We start from the raw sequence: 15466 nt of genomic DNA, 5'->3' as shown, positions 1-15466 counted from the left end.
TTTAAATGAATGAAATGTTTATTGCAAATAGATGCATTTTTAATATATCAAAATTTTACCAAGGTGCACAAGTTTCAAAATTGCAAGTATATAACAAGAAAACAAGAAGAAATTAAATGAAATTGTTTCTGTTCTGGTTGCAATGCATTGAGCTTAACATCATGCATGGAACAAACACACAAGTGGACTTATAACCTCTGCTATATAAACCTCTTATCTGAATTTTTTAAAATAGGCATAACACTGCATCTCGAACAGTCCCTTGAAAACTGCCACTGCTCGAGAGTCCCATAGACTGTGTTATGAAACACTTCAAACAACTCCTCTACACAGGATTCCTAAACACAGGAACCCAAGCCACTTGTTCTTAGGAAGTGACTTCTCCTATGACAGCATGTTATTCCTGAATTTTCATGTTGTCTCCTTCATTGCAACCCACCTAATTTTGTCTCCAGAAAATACATCCCTTTCTAAACATAAAAACAAAAACAAATATAAGAATGCAACAATATCATAACAAAGACTAGCCTTACATCCTGTTGGAAAAAGTACTCTTATTTGGATCTTGTATCTGATCATGTCTTCTATGGGTAAATTTCAATAGATAAATCCAACAAATGCCCTACAAAAACATTTAAATTCTGGGCAGCCCGGTTTGATAGAGTACTGTTTGAATTAAATCTAAAATGGAGAGTGATTTTACATGTGGCAAACGACTCCAAAAGATTAAAAAAAACTGATGACCAGTCACTAAGACAACATATTCGAGTTTATACACCATCTAACACTAGTGCCTATTATGAAGGACTAAATATTATTTTATTTTCAGGAAAACAAAAGCTCTGATTCCCTTTGGAATTCATCAGGCCTTTAAAGATATTTTGGCCCAAGCTCAGAACAAATAACAGATACAAATTTAAGGTTACAGTAACAATACACAACTGTACTTCATAATCCATACAATCCAAGAGTATCTTAGATAAACAATCTCCTGATTTCCGGTATAGTTCACAACCTCTTCATAAAATTGTTTAAAGCATTTAAAAGGCCGAGGGAAAATGAGGCATATCTTATCTCTATATATTTTATAGCAAGTTTTCAACTCAAACATTGTTGGTTTTTTGCGCTTTTCTGTTTATTCGGGATTCTGTACGTCTTCAGTGTGGGGAGAGACAACAGAGATCATGATTTAAAAATCGAACATCTCTAGATTTCAGGTTTTAAGAACTTGGAGTTTCTGCAAATGAGATGTTTTTTAGGTCACATCCTTTTATACGTCTCTTATACTAGCAGGCCCCATAATAAAAATCATCTCCTTCCACTAAAGAAGTTTTAAAAACGAACATTACCAACTGAGATTTTGGTGTCAAAATTACCTCGTACTGTTCCTTAATAACCTTGGCTTCCACCTCATCTTTTTGTTGTTCAAACTCTCTTCTTATGGATCTTCGAAAGAATTCGAAATCTGTATATCGTAGTGACCTTCCTTGCTTCAAAATTTGACGGTATAACTGCAGGACTTTCTGACTGGATGGAACTCCCACCGAACGCATGGTTTATTCCTTCGTATGGAAGGTTGAGTGTCTGTTATCAACCAGAGCCTCGTCAAAGCGATCAGCGGAGTTTGTCCTGTGATTTGGAGAAAAACTGGTAACTAGTTTGTGGTTAACGAACGAGGGAAGTTAGAAAAAGGAATGCCGTCAGACGTTTTCTTTTGGGATAACACAAAAATAAAAGATCGCGGGATGGTACTGTAGATGATATAATTATCATCCTTTCTAAAGAAGGCAATAAGATCCTTGGAAAGGGTCATGTCAAGGGAGCGTCACGGAAGAAAATGTTCTCCAGTGAGAGAGCGGATTCTTGACAGTAGTTCAAACGATGACTGGGAAACATTATTTGAGTCAAGTGCAACTGACAAAGGTACATGACTACAATTCATTTATCAGCTTTATTACCCTCTTGTTATTACTTTTGAATTATATATAAGACTGTATCCAACGGCGATGAAATGACTCCATTTTGCCACTGCGAAAAGAACGTCCGATCAAGTTTGGTTTAAATCTTTAAAGCAAAACATGGATTTGAACAGGTCTGCTTGCCGATGTCCAGTCGGCAAGGTGGAGTTAGAAAAAAAAGAGAATCATCTCATTCATATTTGAAGGTTGATATTTAACTTCGTCGTATATTTTAAAAAGTAGAAAAACCTTTATTATGAAACGTTGCATGATAATTAAATGTAGTTTAAAATTCCATCCAAGTGAGATCATCGTCTTGTTTTTATCTCTGATGCTATAAGGCAGTGTTCAGTAAACAACATAACTCCAAATACTAAGGGCCACAGGAAAATCGTCATTATTTCATTAGGCACAATTGGTTATATATTGTTTTGTGGGTTTTCGAAAGGAGAGGTTAGAGCAGAAAGCTTTTTTGAAATCACCACTCAGAGCATACATGTACAGTGTATTACATTCCATGTACACTTACTGAAACAACTCCAAAATGCTTTTGTAAAATTTGAGTCCTAGATGTTTCATATTTTCTAGGGTTAATATGATCAGATCGTATTGTCAGCAGTTTTACATGAGGCATAATATTGTACATGTAACTTGGCATTAAGCTACTGCATGACCACAAAAGTTCATTTACCTGTAATAATTTCTAAGATTGCTACTTGACTTGAAATTGTTTGACCAGGTGGTAGTTCCACAGAAAACCTGTAATTATAAAGAGGTATAAAAATTCCCAAAAAGGCTTCAAACCACTAAGTTGTTTAATCTCAACATTATTTCAGTACATGTGCATCTGTTCTCACTTTCTTATTACCACAAGTACGTGAATTTGTATACAGCTTGTGTTTATCTTTTGTTATTCATCAGATCACATTTACTAGAAGGTTATGCTGTATAATTTGACAATGATATCATTCATTATGTTGTTTGTACACAGTATCTTAAACCAACCTCCAGGGAAAAATGTCTGTAATATTATGTGGAAAAATTTGGTAAATATAAATTTTTTACCAAATTGATGTCAGTGATAAACTAAATTATGTTGTCTGACAAAATGTCTGTAATGTTATGTGAAAAATCTAGTAAATATAAATTTTTTACCAAATTAACGTCAGTGATAAACTAAATGATTTTGTAAAATGCAAAATGAAGACTGCCAACTTACCAGCTTATGTCCCTAATGTCTTTTGGATACTTTATCATACTGTTGTAAATTATAGATGGTCAATGACAATCCTGTCTATGCCATATTGATGACTCTTCTCAGGCGAAGTCTCAGTGCTGAATGATTTTTTGAATCAAGATTGAATGTCAAAAGAGCCATCTATTGGCTAAGACTTCAAACAAATACATTCATGGGTTGGTGAAAAAATTTTGGTCCAGTTCATATAATTTGGATTCTTTTTCTCTTTATAATGATATTGTATTATATTGGAGCAGGATAGTTGGAAAAAGAAACTTTTTTATTACAACTTGAATTACTCCACTGACAAGTTTTAATTACAGTGTGTAACATCACAGGCGGCCCAAGCTCATGTCTCGAGAAAAAGCCAACGATGAATTCATGAACGCGTCACGCGTTGTGTGACTCGGTGTTAAGTTACGGGAGGAACCGTTGAAAATTTGAACACGTTATAAGGAATAGTATGGGGAACGAAATATGGTCGATTTACAACGATAAATATTTCGAAATATGAATATTTTACATGTAAAATCAATAAAACTTACTCATGCCCTGTGTATCCGTCGTAGTTTCTGGCGATTTCTGCCGTTTTAAGCTTGCTTTACCATCACTGTTATGTTGACATGGATAACAGTGATGGTAAAGCAAGCTTAAAACGGCAGAAATCGCCAGAAACTACGACGGATACACAGGACATGAGTAAGTTTTATTGATTTTACGTGTAAAATATTCATATTTCGAAATATTTATCGTTGTAAATCGACCATATTTCGTTCCCCATACTATTCCTTATAACGTGTTCAAATTTTCAACGGTTCCTCCCGTAACTTAACACCGAGTCACACAACGCGTGACGCGTTCATGAATTCATCGTTGGCTTTCTCGAGACGTGAGCTTGGGCCGCCTGTGGTAACATTTTAAAATATTTGAGAGAGCAGTGATCAATGGCAAATATGGATTTTTTTTTCAAATTTTTCATTGGCAGGGAAAACTCAAACCTCTAAAGCAGATCTTGATCTTTACAATTTTGAGGAACCTACAGCGCAGCTGAGTCGTTATGTCTTGACAAGTCCAAGGTCTCTGGAGGTGAGATAATGTCACATGACACAAACTTGAGATTTTTGTTATCTCTTGTTGGAAATTACTGGCCTCTGTGTTGTTTATGTGTATCCAGACCCTTGCCTTCTTTCCTAACCACAGGCTTATTTAATTGTTGAGCTGTTTTCAAATGAGTGTGGTGTCCATGGGTTAATCAATGTGCAGGTGTAAATTGTTCTAATGATACTTAATTATGGTTGAATGTTACCTGTGGCAAGACAGTGCAAGTTTATTGGTATCATGAGCACAATGTATTTCAAGTTGTGATTTTAGACTGTGATTAACAGTAACTCTGTTACCATTTTTGTCTACTTGTGTCTCTATCTTAAAATTGCATAATATCCTCAATGAATTTGCAAATATGATTCTCCCAAAATTTCAGAAAGATGATGAAAAAGAAAACTCAAAATTTATTTTATTAATAATATAGTTATAGTTACTGTATTTTTTCAGTGATAAAGGTCCTGTGTACTAGACAGTGTCTAACTTTTTTATCATATAATTCAAATATATGCCAAAATGATTAATACTAAGTAATTTTTTCTTTGTTTTAGGCATGTGGAAGGTTTGGAATAAAGGTATCTTGTGCTTGAAGCAAAATTGATTTAATGAAATTACAATTGTTACCTCTATTTATATTCGCTTTTACATGTATTGTAATTTCCGGTCGTTTACCTGCACAGCTGATTACCCGCACCGGCCGATTATTGCATACAGCGAAAAAAAAAGTCAACAGATTACCCGCACGGGTGGATAACCCGCACGTTATGTTATTGAACTTTTTGGTGGCGAAAACGTGACATTAAGGTGATACATTCCAGTCTTAAAAGTTGTCTAATCTAACTTTCGAAACATAACCCACTCCTCCCTATTACCTGTAGTGGCGCGCATTTAATGCAAAATCAACAGATTACCCATGGGTAAATGGGCAGAAATTATGGTATGTCCAAAAATGTTGATACAACACAACTGAATTTATTAAATTCCTCTCTTTTATTTCTAAGTAATTACTTGCTATATTATTTAGCCTGTAGAACTGTTACACAAGTCACTGGAGGAGTTTGTTGAGGAATTCAGAACTTTGTATGATACTGACTACCCACTGCATGCTGTGCAACAAGTGTTCCAGGAACACGAACGACAAAGACTTAGTATGTTTAATACTTGTGATAATAGTGCACAGTTTATATGAAACTTGAAAAAAAATAGAATCTAATGTTTATATTTATTTAAATATTTATATTTATTTGAATGTTTCTAATGTTTATATTTAACATTTTTTCACATTTTCATCTGATCCTCATTCTGACTTTAAAAGCAAAGATGACATACCCTATGTTTTGTATGGTTGATATAAAGTTTGCAAAAGTGTATTTGTATGTCAGATAATGCAGAAGAGACAAAGTTATAATTATTGTCATTGAAACTCAAATTGCACTGTACTTGTACAGGTGAAATAAAATTATAGAACTGACTTGTTATAGCAAATGTAAATGTTCAAAAGAAAAAAATTTCAAAGCATTAGAAGCAGAACTCTTTGTGACATGAAAGGCAAATTTCAAACAAGTTCATATATCATATAAGGTCAAGAAAGGTATTACATATTGTATACAATCAATGTGGATGGAAATATTTATAAATTGTGTATGTTGCCAATGTACTCATTTTTTTTTCTAGATCAAGAAATATTATTGTGGAGTTTGAGGAATCCAAAATGCTCTTGATAATGTTTTTCTTGATTAGTACATGTAAATGATCACCAGTCCAGAGAGTCTTACTAAAAATTTGACCTGAAAGACACAGTTACAATTGAATACACTAGTTAAATAAATGTCAAAATTCAGTCATGAAATATAACTCTGTGAGCTCAGTATGTGGATTGACAATGTTACTGGTTCATTTTTTTTTGTGTGTCCTGATAGGAAAATTAAAGCTTTGCAGAGAGGAAAGGGAAAGGATAATTAGGCAGAGAAGTTCAGAGTCTTTCATGAGCAGTCAAGATAGACATTTCACATCAAGGTCACTAAGCCCTGGTGAGAGGCTTTCTTATATAATGAGTTAGTTTTTTTTAATAGCATGCTGACACGACTTAACAGGTATGAAAAAAAATGGAGGCCTTATGATGCCTGCTTGTACATTAAGGAGGAACAAATATTGTCAGGAAGTTTAACCTCTGTTTAAATTTCCATGCTAACCCACCCTAAAGTTATGACAATCTAATTAACTAAAGACAGACAGAGTAATAATTTTAAAGATAATTAAAAATAATCATAACATTATAATGATGAGTTCATTATTTCACTTTTTGCATTTTATTTTTTAAAATAAAGATTTTATTTTGGTTCTCTGATCCTTGTGCCGCAATTGTAGTGCTTGATATTGGATTTATTAACCCTTTAACTCCCAGATCAAATTTTTAGTTATCCTTACTGTCAACCATACAATTCTTATGTTAGTTTAGAGAATTTGGTATTGGATCAACTAATTATCCCCAAATGGATATTTTTCTTTTTTCTCATCATAATCACTTATCTGGTTAATATTGCATAAAATATTGTGAGGAGAAATTCTGTCTTGGTCACACATGGGAGTTAAAGGGTTAAAAGCATAATTTTCTTTGTAAGGGATATTGATTGCTTTTATCAGAAAACAAACCAGACAACAGATGGAGAAAATCTTATGAGGAAAAAGGGCAAAATGGAAGGACACCCTCTCCTGTTGAAAGACAGAAGTATCACAGGTTTGAACTGTTTCATTACATGCACACCTACAGCTACTGTACATGTGGTGCTCAAGTTAATATTTATCAATTTAGAGATTGAGTGTGTGCTTATGTATATTATGGTAATAGAGGATGTTATGATTTTCTGCTGGACAACCACTGTACTAAGAAGATAAGGTGCATGTGATCCTAAAGTGTTGCTGTAAGTTGTCACAATTGTCACAAATTCAATTACCAAATGTACCACAATGAAAAGAGGCTTGCTATGTTATACATTCCAGACTTGTCACAATAAAATAAGTTCTTGTTTAATATTATGATCAAATGAAGAAAGTGAATTCAAAAGAAAGCAAAGAGAAACATCAGTACAACATAAGAACAGTGGAAGAAGAGGCAGAAAGATGATATTATATTAAAAGAAATTGAAAGACAAACTTAGCAGGTTCTAACTGAGGTTTGGACAAAAACAGTGTAAGTTGATGATTAGGATTTCAGGTGGAAGATGCATATTTTCAAAATGAACTCAATTGCTCAATTTTAGATCTAAAAGCACAGTTTTTATAATTTGTAACATTAAATTGATACATTTAGTATTTTTTTTAGAGGTTCAAGTCCACTGGATGGAAGAGGAAAGGAAAATATGTACACGATGGACAGTAAAGCCTTGAAACCTCCAACAGGGCACACAAACTACAGGTTAGTAATTTGGTGTTTTCTTATATGTGGTGTATTCATAAACCAGGCAAGGCAGCAAGTTTGATGTTGTTACTACTTGTGCCTATTTTATTTAATGTGTGGTACTGTATGAGTGTTACTGTTTGGTTTTCTTGTTAGAAATGAATAGTTGAGTAGATACCCCATGCTGCTGATGCCTTCTTTGTCAAGGCCATGTTACATTATAAGAAAATAAATAGGTTTAGAGCAGCGATTACACCAAAGGCAGAAAGAAGATTGCAGTTTTACTGTGTGCCTTAAATTCCACTCTGCTGTGGAAATGAGCTATTTTGACCTTTGAACCTTTAAGAGTGACTTACATCTAATTTCTTTTAACAATATTACTAATAAATCAAACATGTTAAAGCTTACTAGTACAAAAGAGATGATGAGAAATTAAAGGAGCTCTTGATTGTTAAACAAATTCTCCTTGTTAGCACATTAAGAAATTTATAGAAAACAATATGGAGAATATGGATACTGATGTTAGGGTGTAAAGAGTAAGGCCACATATTAGCCCTTTAACTCCCAGAAGTGATTAACATAAACTTCTCCCTACAATATCCATACATTATTTAGCAAACAGGTAATGAGAATATTCAAACTTATCAGGTAGAAGCTGTTACCTTGATCTAGCACCAAGTTCTCATAGCTAATTTGCAAGGAGATGTGTAGCAGCTAGAGAGGAGAATTAACAACCAGATCTTGGAAGCTAAAGGGTTAATTTCAAATTTAATTTTTGAACAATCTCTCTGCTGTGGACATTACTAACATACCAGTCAGCTGATTGCATGAAGGAGTTGATTTAATGAATATTGTCTAATTTATTTGTTGGATTTCCAGTGTATTTAGGGATCAGATGTAAAGAAGCAAAATCACATGTTCCTGTTCATAGCAAACCTGGCCCTAAATCTATCTGTTACTTACTAAATAAACTATTAATAGCTAAGTGTGGTCTGTTAATTCTTTACAGGAGTCAGTATACTTCAAGTAAAAAGAGTCAAAGTCCTGTAAGCCCCAAAGGCATTAGTATGAATTACCCTGAGAGCTCTGACTCGGAGACTGGGGCAGACAGCAAGAGGACGTGGTCTGCAAGCGGTTATTATTCAAATGAACAGTCACCCAGAATAAGAAAGAAGCCCTCGTCTGCAGGATCCTCTAGAAAAAGAAACACTTCACTCATCAAGAGAACAGCTTCTATGGATAGCATCGACCTGTTACGTTCGGTGCCACTTGCGTCAAGTGGAAAGGGTTTGTCCGAAAAGGTAGCCACGATTTTGATACTGCTAAATTTAGATCAAGCTAATAGGCCATTGTAGACATTGCCAAGCCTCTTTTTCATAACCAAGGCACTGCTTTATCATTCTCATTTGTTAGTAATACACATTTTCCAGTTTTTGCAGTTACCCTTATTTTGAAAGTGAGGGTTCTGGTAGCTCAAGAACAGCCTGTTGTTAATGACTACATATAGTTCACTGTAACTGTTTGTTTTCATTAATTTGACATGTTTATAACACTTGATTTTTTGTGAAGGATCAACGCATTGTTAATTTGATGATGTCCAGACACGAAGAAGAAGAGAGAGCCCGCAAAGAACGATTGATGTTGGAGTTGGAGTGGGACGAACAAAGAAAAATAGAAGAACAAATGAAAAAAGCTCGACAGCAACAGAGACAAGCTGAAATATGGGACACATATAAGGCTAAAGATTCTAAACAGGTCTCAGGAATTCACTGTACAATGTTTCCTACAAAACAATGACACTATTTGTCGAGTGATCTTTTGTGTCGACATTTTTAGCACAAATTTCCCTAAATGTGAATGTGACCATCTTCCTTTAGACAAAAATTACGCTAAACGGTTTTGCTTTTCACAATTCTAGTTTGAAGCGCGAGCAAGAAGACTGAGAAATGAGCAGAGGTTGAAAAAAGATAAACTTGAGATGCTGTTGTCAAAGGACAGCGCTTGGCAGAAGGAGAAAAGAAAACAGGAACAAATAAGGGTCAGTGTCGACAACCAACCCACATTTTACACTGATGTGTTAGCGATGTTACATGGGTATACTATACCGAAGAAAGAGGTTCTGCAAAGATGGAATCAGACTGCTGCTCACATTTCTTACCAATTTAAATATCTTTTTCCAGAATTTTAAAGCGAGGTTTTTAAGGGGAAGTGGAAGTCACAGTTCAGAATTTAGGAGCAGGTGCAACGTTCATGTACATGGGGCAAAATATCAGTTGACTGTTGGTGAAGTGGACCACTCTCAACCCACAATTTCTCTGACGAAGGGCTAACCCTCGAAATACCAACTTTAAGAAGCCTTTACGATAGCCACTTCACATTATCAACTTAGTTTATCAGTCAAATTATCTTGTATACCCCCAACAGCGCCAACAGTATCTTTTTTCGAAACTAACCCCTTTCTCGAAGTGTTTGCCTTATTTCAAGATTCCATGCCATTTTCTGATGTGTGTTGAAAACAAACTATGATCTGTGGTCTTGAAAACTCGCCTCATCAGAATTAGAATAAGAATTAAAACAAGGCGTGACTTGTTACCTCTTGCACTACAGGCATTTTCTTGTCTTCACTTGAACCCTTTAAACCTTAGGAGTGACTGGTATCTAATTTCTCCTCACTGTATCACCTCTGAATCAAACATAAAGGTCATGAGAATAAAGAAAATGATCGCTAATCAAAGAAAATGATCGCTAATCAAAGAAGCTCTTGATTGTTTGACAAACTCTCCTTGTTAATACCTTAAGAAAAGTGAAGAGAACAGTGAGGAGAATACACATACTGATATTAGGCTGTAGACGGTTATTAAGGCCTCATTGGTTCCTTGCAATATTTTCCTTGTCCTGATTGTTATTTATGATTATCTTGGTTTCGGTTCTACGATACTTGCTGGAAATGCATAGTAAAGGTTTCCCAGTCATGCATTGATTCAATTTTTTAAAACTCCAGGGTACAAAAATGCTGGCCAAGAAAATCAAAGAAACCGAGAAAAAACAGAAGCAGGTAAAGATAAGAGCCATTATGTAACTGTACAAATCTAATGACTATCTTCAGTCAACATTCCTAATCCACATATTTTTACATTTATTCATTTCTCTGATATGTCATTGTTATAACAGGAAGAAAATCTCTGGCAGAAAGAAAGGGAAGACGAACTACATCGCAACATGACCCAGCTTAATCTTTTAGACAGACACAAAACTGCTGTTGAGAAGAGAGATCGTTTATCTGCTCAAGAACATATGGTGCGTTGCACGGGCACCCACATGAGTAACTTTGAATCGTCACGAGTTTATCTGTGACTTTTGCCCAAGTAAACAAACATTGATCAGAAGAGTTTTCGTTTTGAGCAGAATTTCACAAGGTCTGCGGTTAACCACTTCAAGAAGTTCCACAATACCGTATTTTCAATTCATTTATCTCCTTGACATGACTAACGGGAAACTGTCATTTGCCACTTGAATATTTTTGACCATTTCCAAACACCGAAGTGAAAGGGGTGTTTTCATGGACAGGGTACTTTCTCAACGCGAGAGTGTCTTTGATCGGGAGAACCATCATCTGCTTACACTTGATTTGCTTAACTTTTGTACGACAGAAACTTCAAAGTCGAAATCACAGTGCGAAGACCAGACACGCTAGTACGAGAAAACATTTCATTCAACAGTTAAGGTCAGTGGCAGTACACATCACAAACAAGGCAATTGGTAAAATTGTCTTGCTAAGCTAACAGTTATAACAACTGTGGAGTTTATATGAAATAATTCATATTTGTACTGCGGTTGTAGATGAAAGTGAAATGTGATCATCGCAGTAAATTTCCAATTTAAGCAATTGGAAAGAAGAAGCCTGAAAAAAAATCAGGGCTTCAACGGGATTCGAACCCGTGACCTCCGCGATACCGGTGCGATGCTCTACCAACTGAGCTATGAAGCCACACATTGGGAGCGAGGTCAATTTATTGAGTTCATATTTTCCCGTGCAGTGAAATGATGTGGAGTTTATAAACTCCACATCATTTCACTGCACGGGAAAATATGAACTCAATAAATTGACCTCGCTCCCAATGTGTGGCTTCATAGCTCAGTTGGTAGAGCATCGCACCGGTATCGCGGAGGTCACGGGTTCGAATCCCGTTGAAGCCCTGATTTTTTTCAGGCTTCTTCTTTCCAATTGCTTAAATTGGAAATTTACTGCGATGATCACATTTCACTTTCAGTTATAACAACTGCAATGTAACCTGCGCCAACTCATGAAATGGCTTGCGTTGCTGGTGCAATGTAGTTTTGTACCATATCATCAAATTCTTTGTGTTCTTCTTGCGGCCCGTGCGACGATCAAAAGGTGTTGATGACAGCTTTTAAGAGAAGATTAAAAGGAAGAAAATTACAACTCGATCGTTTTAAGTGAATGTTTTTCGAGAGGTTGCCCGTGTTGCTGTCATATCAGAATGCCGCCTCTAAGTGTCATCATTCGCTCTGACGAAGGGCTAACGCTCGAAACGTCAGCTTTGAAATTCTTTAGGGTGGCCAATTTACATTTTCAACTCCGGTGATAAAACCAAATTATCTACATTTTCATCTTGTTACTGATTCACAGCCAAGAAGAAGAGAATCTAAAACACGAAGTGGCAATTAAACATCAAAACGCTGTGATAAATTACCAGAGACAACTAACTCGAAAAGATAACCAGATGGCGTTAAACAGGTAAATACATGCAGTAGATATTATGCTTTAAACCTTCTACACCCTAATATCAATATGCAATATGCTGACAAGGAGAAAAACTGCCGAATGGAATTTTTCATTTGGGCGTGGCATTACTGATTTATATGTATACAAATGGACTTTTGTTTTTAAGGATAAAGAGAGAGGAGCGGATTGAAAGGCAGCAGGAACAGTTGAGGAGGAAGGCGAATGACATGGATGAATGGAGGAGAGAACTCACAGTTTTCAGGGGAGAGGTCAGGCTGCCGTTTTATGTTTAGAAGTGACATTTTTGGTTGATTTCATTCTGCTTATTAGTTTTATAACTGTTCTCTTAACGGTCAGTTTGGAGTCCAGGGTGAAGCTTCACTCTTTAACTCCCAGATCAAATGTGTAATCCTCTTTACTGTCAACCATACAATTCTTATGTTAGTTCAGAGAATTTTGCATTAGATCAATTAATTATCCTCAAATTAATGTTTCTTTATTCTCATCACTTATCTGGTTGATATTGTATTGATATTGTAAGGAGAAATTCTGTCTTGGTCACTCATGGGAGTTAAAGGGTTAACAGGATAAGACGTTGACTGAAATATTGTTCGCCATAGGACACACTATGTATTTCAGATACTAATGTAAGTTAATTAACGTAACATACTTTGTTTTGTAGAAAGACAAGCAAGCTGAAGGCACAGCCAAAATGGTAATAGCATCCAAACAGCACAGAGTTAAATCACAGCTTGCCGCAGAGAAAGACGAACATCAACAAAATCTAGTAAGGTAATATGACGTCAAAGAAAATATCTGTTTTGGGATATCTGCGAAAAACGTCCCATTTATACAATTTGTTGTTTCCATATCAAGATGTCTCTGATAATATTCCTTTTTGAACCTAAAAGTTGCTTTCCCAAGTGATTGCCGAAACATATTTTCCCTCACGCTGTGTTTGCACTAATTTCCCGATTTGTTGATGTACAATGAAGATATAGTTATCGGATAAACTGTGCCTGCATTTCAGTATTCACTAGGGGCGTGGTAAACGTTTTTAGCTTTATAAAGAAACATACACTTCCTCTTAATTGAAGACGAGTTGTCGCGAAGCCATTTCTTGCTTTCTCAAAGACTGTCTAAATTCGATATAATAAGGTTCAAACATTTTGCAGAGTAAAACAAGCTCTTGAAGAAAGGAGAAGGGAAATTCAAGAAGATATTGATGTTAAAGATGAGCGAAGTAGAATGGTTAATGCAGAAAAAGAGGAAATCCGGAGACTGGTGAGTTTTGCCAATAGCTTTGCTCTGTTTTCCTTGTAATTTTTCTGTGATATCTTTTACAATGTTCTGACTTTTCTCCAATAATTATGTCGTAATGTCATTTTTAGAACCGTGATGCAGCTCGAACTTCTCAGGCCGTGAGGGACTTGATCAGAGAACAGACGCTTAGAAGGTAAAAAAATTTGCGGTTGAGTATTCTGAGCCCTCCTTCGAGGCATGCAAGCATTGTTAGCTTTTGTACAATACGGGAGCAAATCACCATTGTATTGAATAGATTAAGAAGGACATATACGGCTAACGCCAACAGTAAAATTTACCTCTGATTTCACTAACTTTCTGCTAATTCCCAAGCAAAACCATCGGAAAAATTTATTAATACTTATTTTTTACAAAAACTTCATCTATTTTCACAACGCTTTACAAACAGCCAGAAGGCAGACATGTTCTTTATGTACATTCTCGCATTCGCGTTAAGGCGGTGTTACACTGACTTACTGACTTGCACTTGACCTACTTATACCACAGGACGATTTCAACCGGCAGTAAGGAGGCAGTGATTCTTTACTATGTGGTGCAAACGAATACTAGTTTACATATAAGAGTATATCTTAACTATAGAAGAATAGAAGAAATGGAAATACTGCTGATCATTGAAACAACTGATCATTGAATTTTTGTTATTCTTACTAGTTCCTTTGACAGAATGGCAGAGGATGCTCAACATCAAGCTCTTGTAGGGCGAGGCCCACAGACAGGACATAAAAATAAATCCACTTTGAAACTGGGTTAATTAACTTACATATGAATTCGGGAGTGACTGCTAGCGATTATGTTTGTAAGCGTAATTGGAAATTGTCAAAATATGAATCCTTTGTAATAACGACAAACTAATGTGAACAAGTAATTCCTCGATTTTAATGAAATATTTATTTTATCTGCACAAACACATCATGCGTAGTTTAGGGCGTAGGTCATTTTGTAGCTCGTATCCAGAATCAAAACTTACCTTGGTGCATGTAAGATGTGCATGTAAACCAAGTAATAATTTTTTCTCAACTAAGTAGGGTACGAAATTTTTCAAGAGAAAACTGAACGCTAGGCCCCTCTCCGGTGTATAAAAGTTATGTACGTTCGCCTGAGGAAATACCTCACTGAGGTTAAATTCACAATGTGTATCACTGATGAAAATAAAACTTACACAAATGTTGATTTTGTTGCTTATGAAGCGAACTTTTCTATCGAATTCTACATTATTTTGAATACTAAGCTCTCGGCTACGCGTGTAGCCTTTTTCCCAATGAAATTGGATGTGACTTTACGGTTAAGGTGGTCGGGTGAACCAGTGGCCAGCGGCGTTCAAGTCTCTATCTGGTTTAATTGTGACTAACGGAAGGTAAGTGTACTTCCTTCCATTCCAGTCAAGCGTAGGATTATGGACTCCAGTGGCCAACTGAAGTATGCCTGCTCTGTTCCTCTCTTAAACCGTGTGATTTTGCTGGAGAGAATCACCAGCTTTTTCAGGCCAATGATCGAGATTGTAGTAATAATCTTTCTGAACAAATCAGTACATTACTGATGTGAATTGAGATTCGAGTTATCTCAGTCTTTACGATGTTAAAAGCTTCTCAGTCCTCACAGAAAATCAGTACATTACTGATGTGAATTGAGATTCGAGTTATCTCAGTTTTTACGATGTTAAAAGCTTCTCAGTCCTCACAGAAAATGGGGAACACCATCTCATT

The 15466-nt window shown here is 35.7% G+C and overlaps 1 protein-coding gene across 1 annotated transcript; it reads left to right on the top strand.

Moving 5' to 3' along the window:
* The first annotated feature begins 1649 nt into the window (after positions 1-1649).
* On the top strand, positions 1650-14931 carry LOC131781387 (coiled-coil domain-containing protein 177-like). Its single transcript, XM_059098033.2, has 19 exons — positions 1650-1923; positions 4181-4281; positions 4848-4871; positions 5321-5444; positions 6216-6326; positions 6940-7033; positions 7619-7711; positions 8703-8994; positions 9263-9448; positions 9612-9731; positions 10695-10748; positions 10865-10990; positions 11344-11417; positions 12345-12452; positions 12607-12709; positions 13123-13232; positions 13616-13724; positions 13832-13896; positions 14415-14931. Exons 1-19 carry the CDS (start codon positions 1812-1814, stop codon positions 14512-14514), a joined length of 2106 nt encoding a protein of 701 aa, XP_058954016.2. The 5' UTR covers positions 1650-1811; the 3' UTR covers positions 14515-14931.
* The last annotated feature ends 535 nt before the right edge of the window (positions 14932-15466 follow it).

Source organism: Pocillopora verrucosa, chromosome 10 (genome assembly GCF_036669915.1).
Source record: "Pocillopora verrucosa isolate sample1 chromosome 10, ASM3666991v2, whole genome shotgun sequence".
In the NCBI taxonomy this organism is placed as follows: domain Eukaryota; kingdom Metazoa; phylum Cnidaria; class Anthozoa; order Scleractinia; family Pocilloporidae; genus Pocillopora; species Pocillopora verrucosa.
This window is presented reverse-complemented; position numbering and strand designations above follow the sequence as displayed.

Bases quoted from the DNA above. Each gene is read 5' to 3' on its own strand.
- LOC131781387 (XM_059098033.2), top strand. From the start codon at position 1,812: ATGTCAAGGGAGCGTCACGGAAGAAAATGTTCTCCAGTGAGAGAGCGG. The intron at 4,872-5,320 runs GTATCTTGTGCT...TATATTATTTAG, and splicing joins GTGGAAGGTTTGGAATAAAG to CCTGTAGAACTGTTACACAA. The intron at 10,749-10,864 runs GTAAAGATAAGA...TTGTTATAACAG, and splicing joins CCGAGAAAAAACAGAAGCAG to GAAGAAAATCTCTGGCAGAA.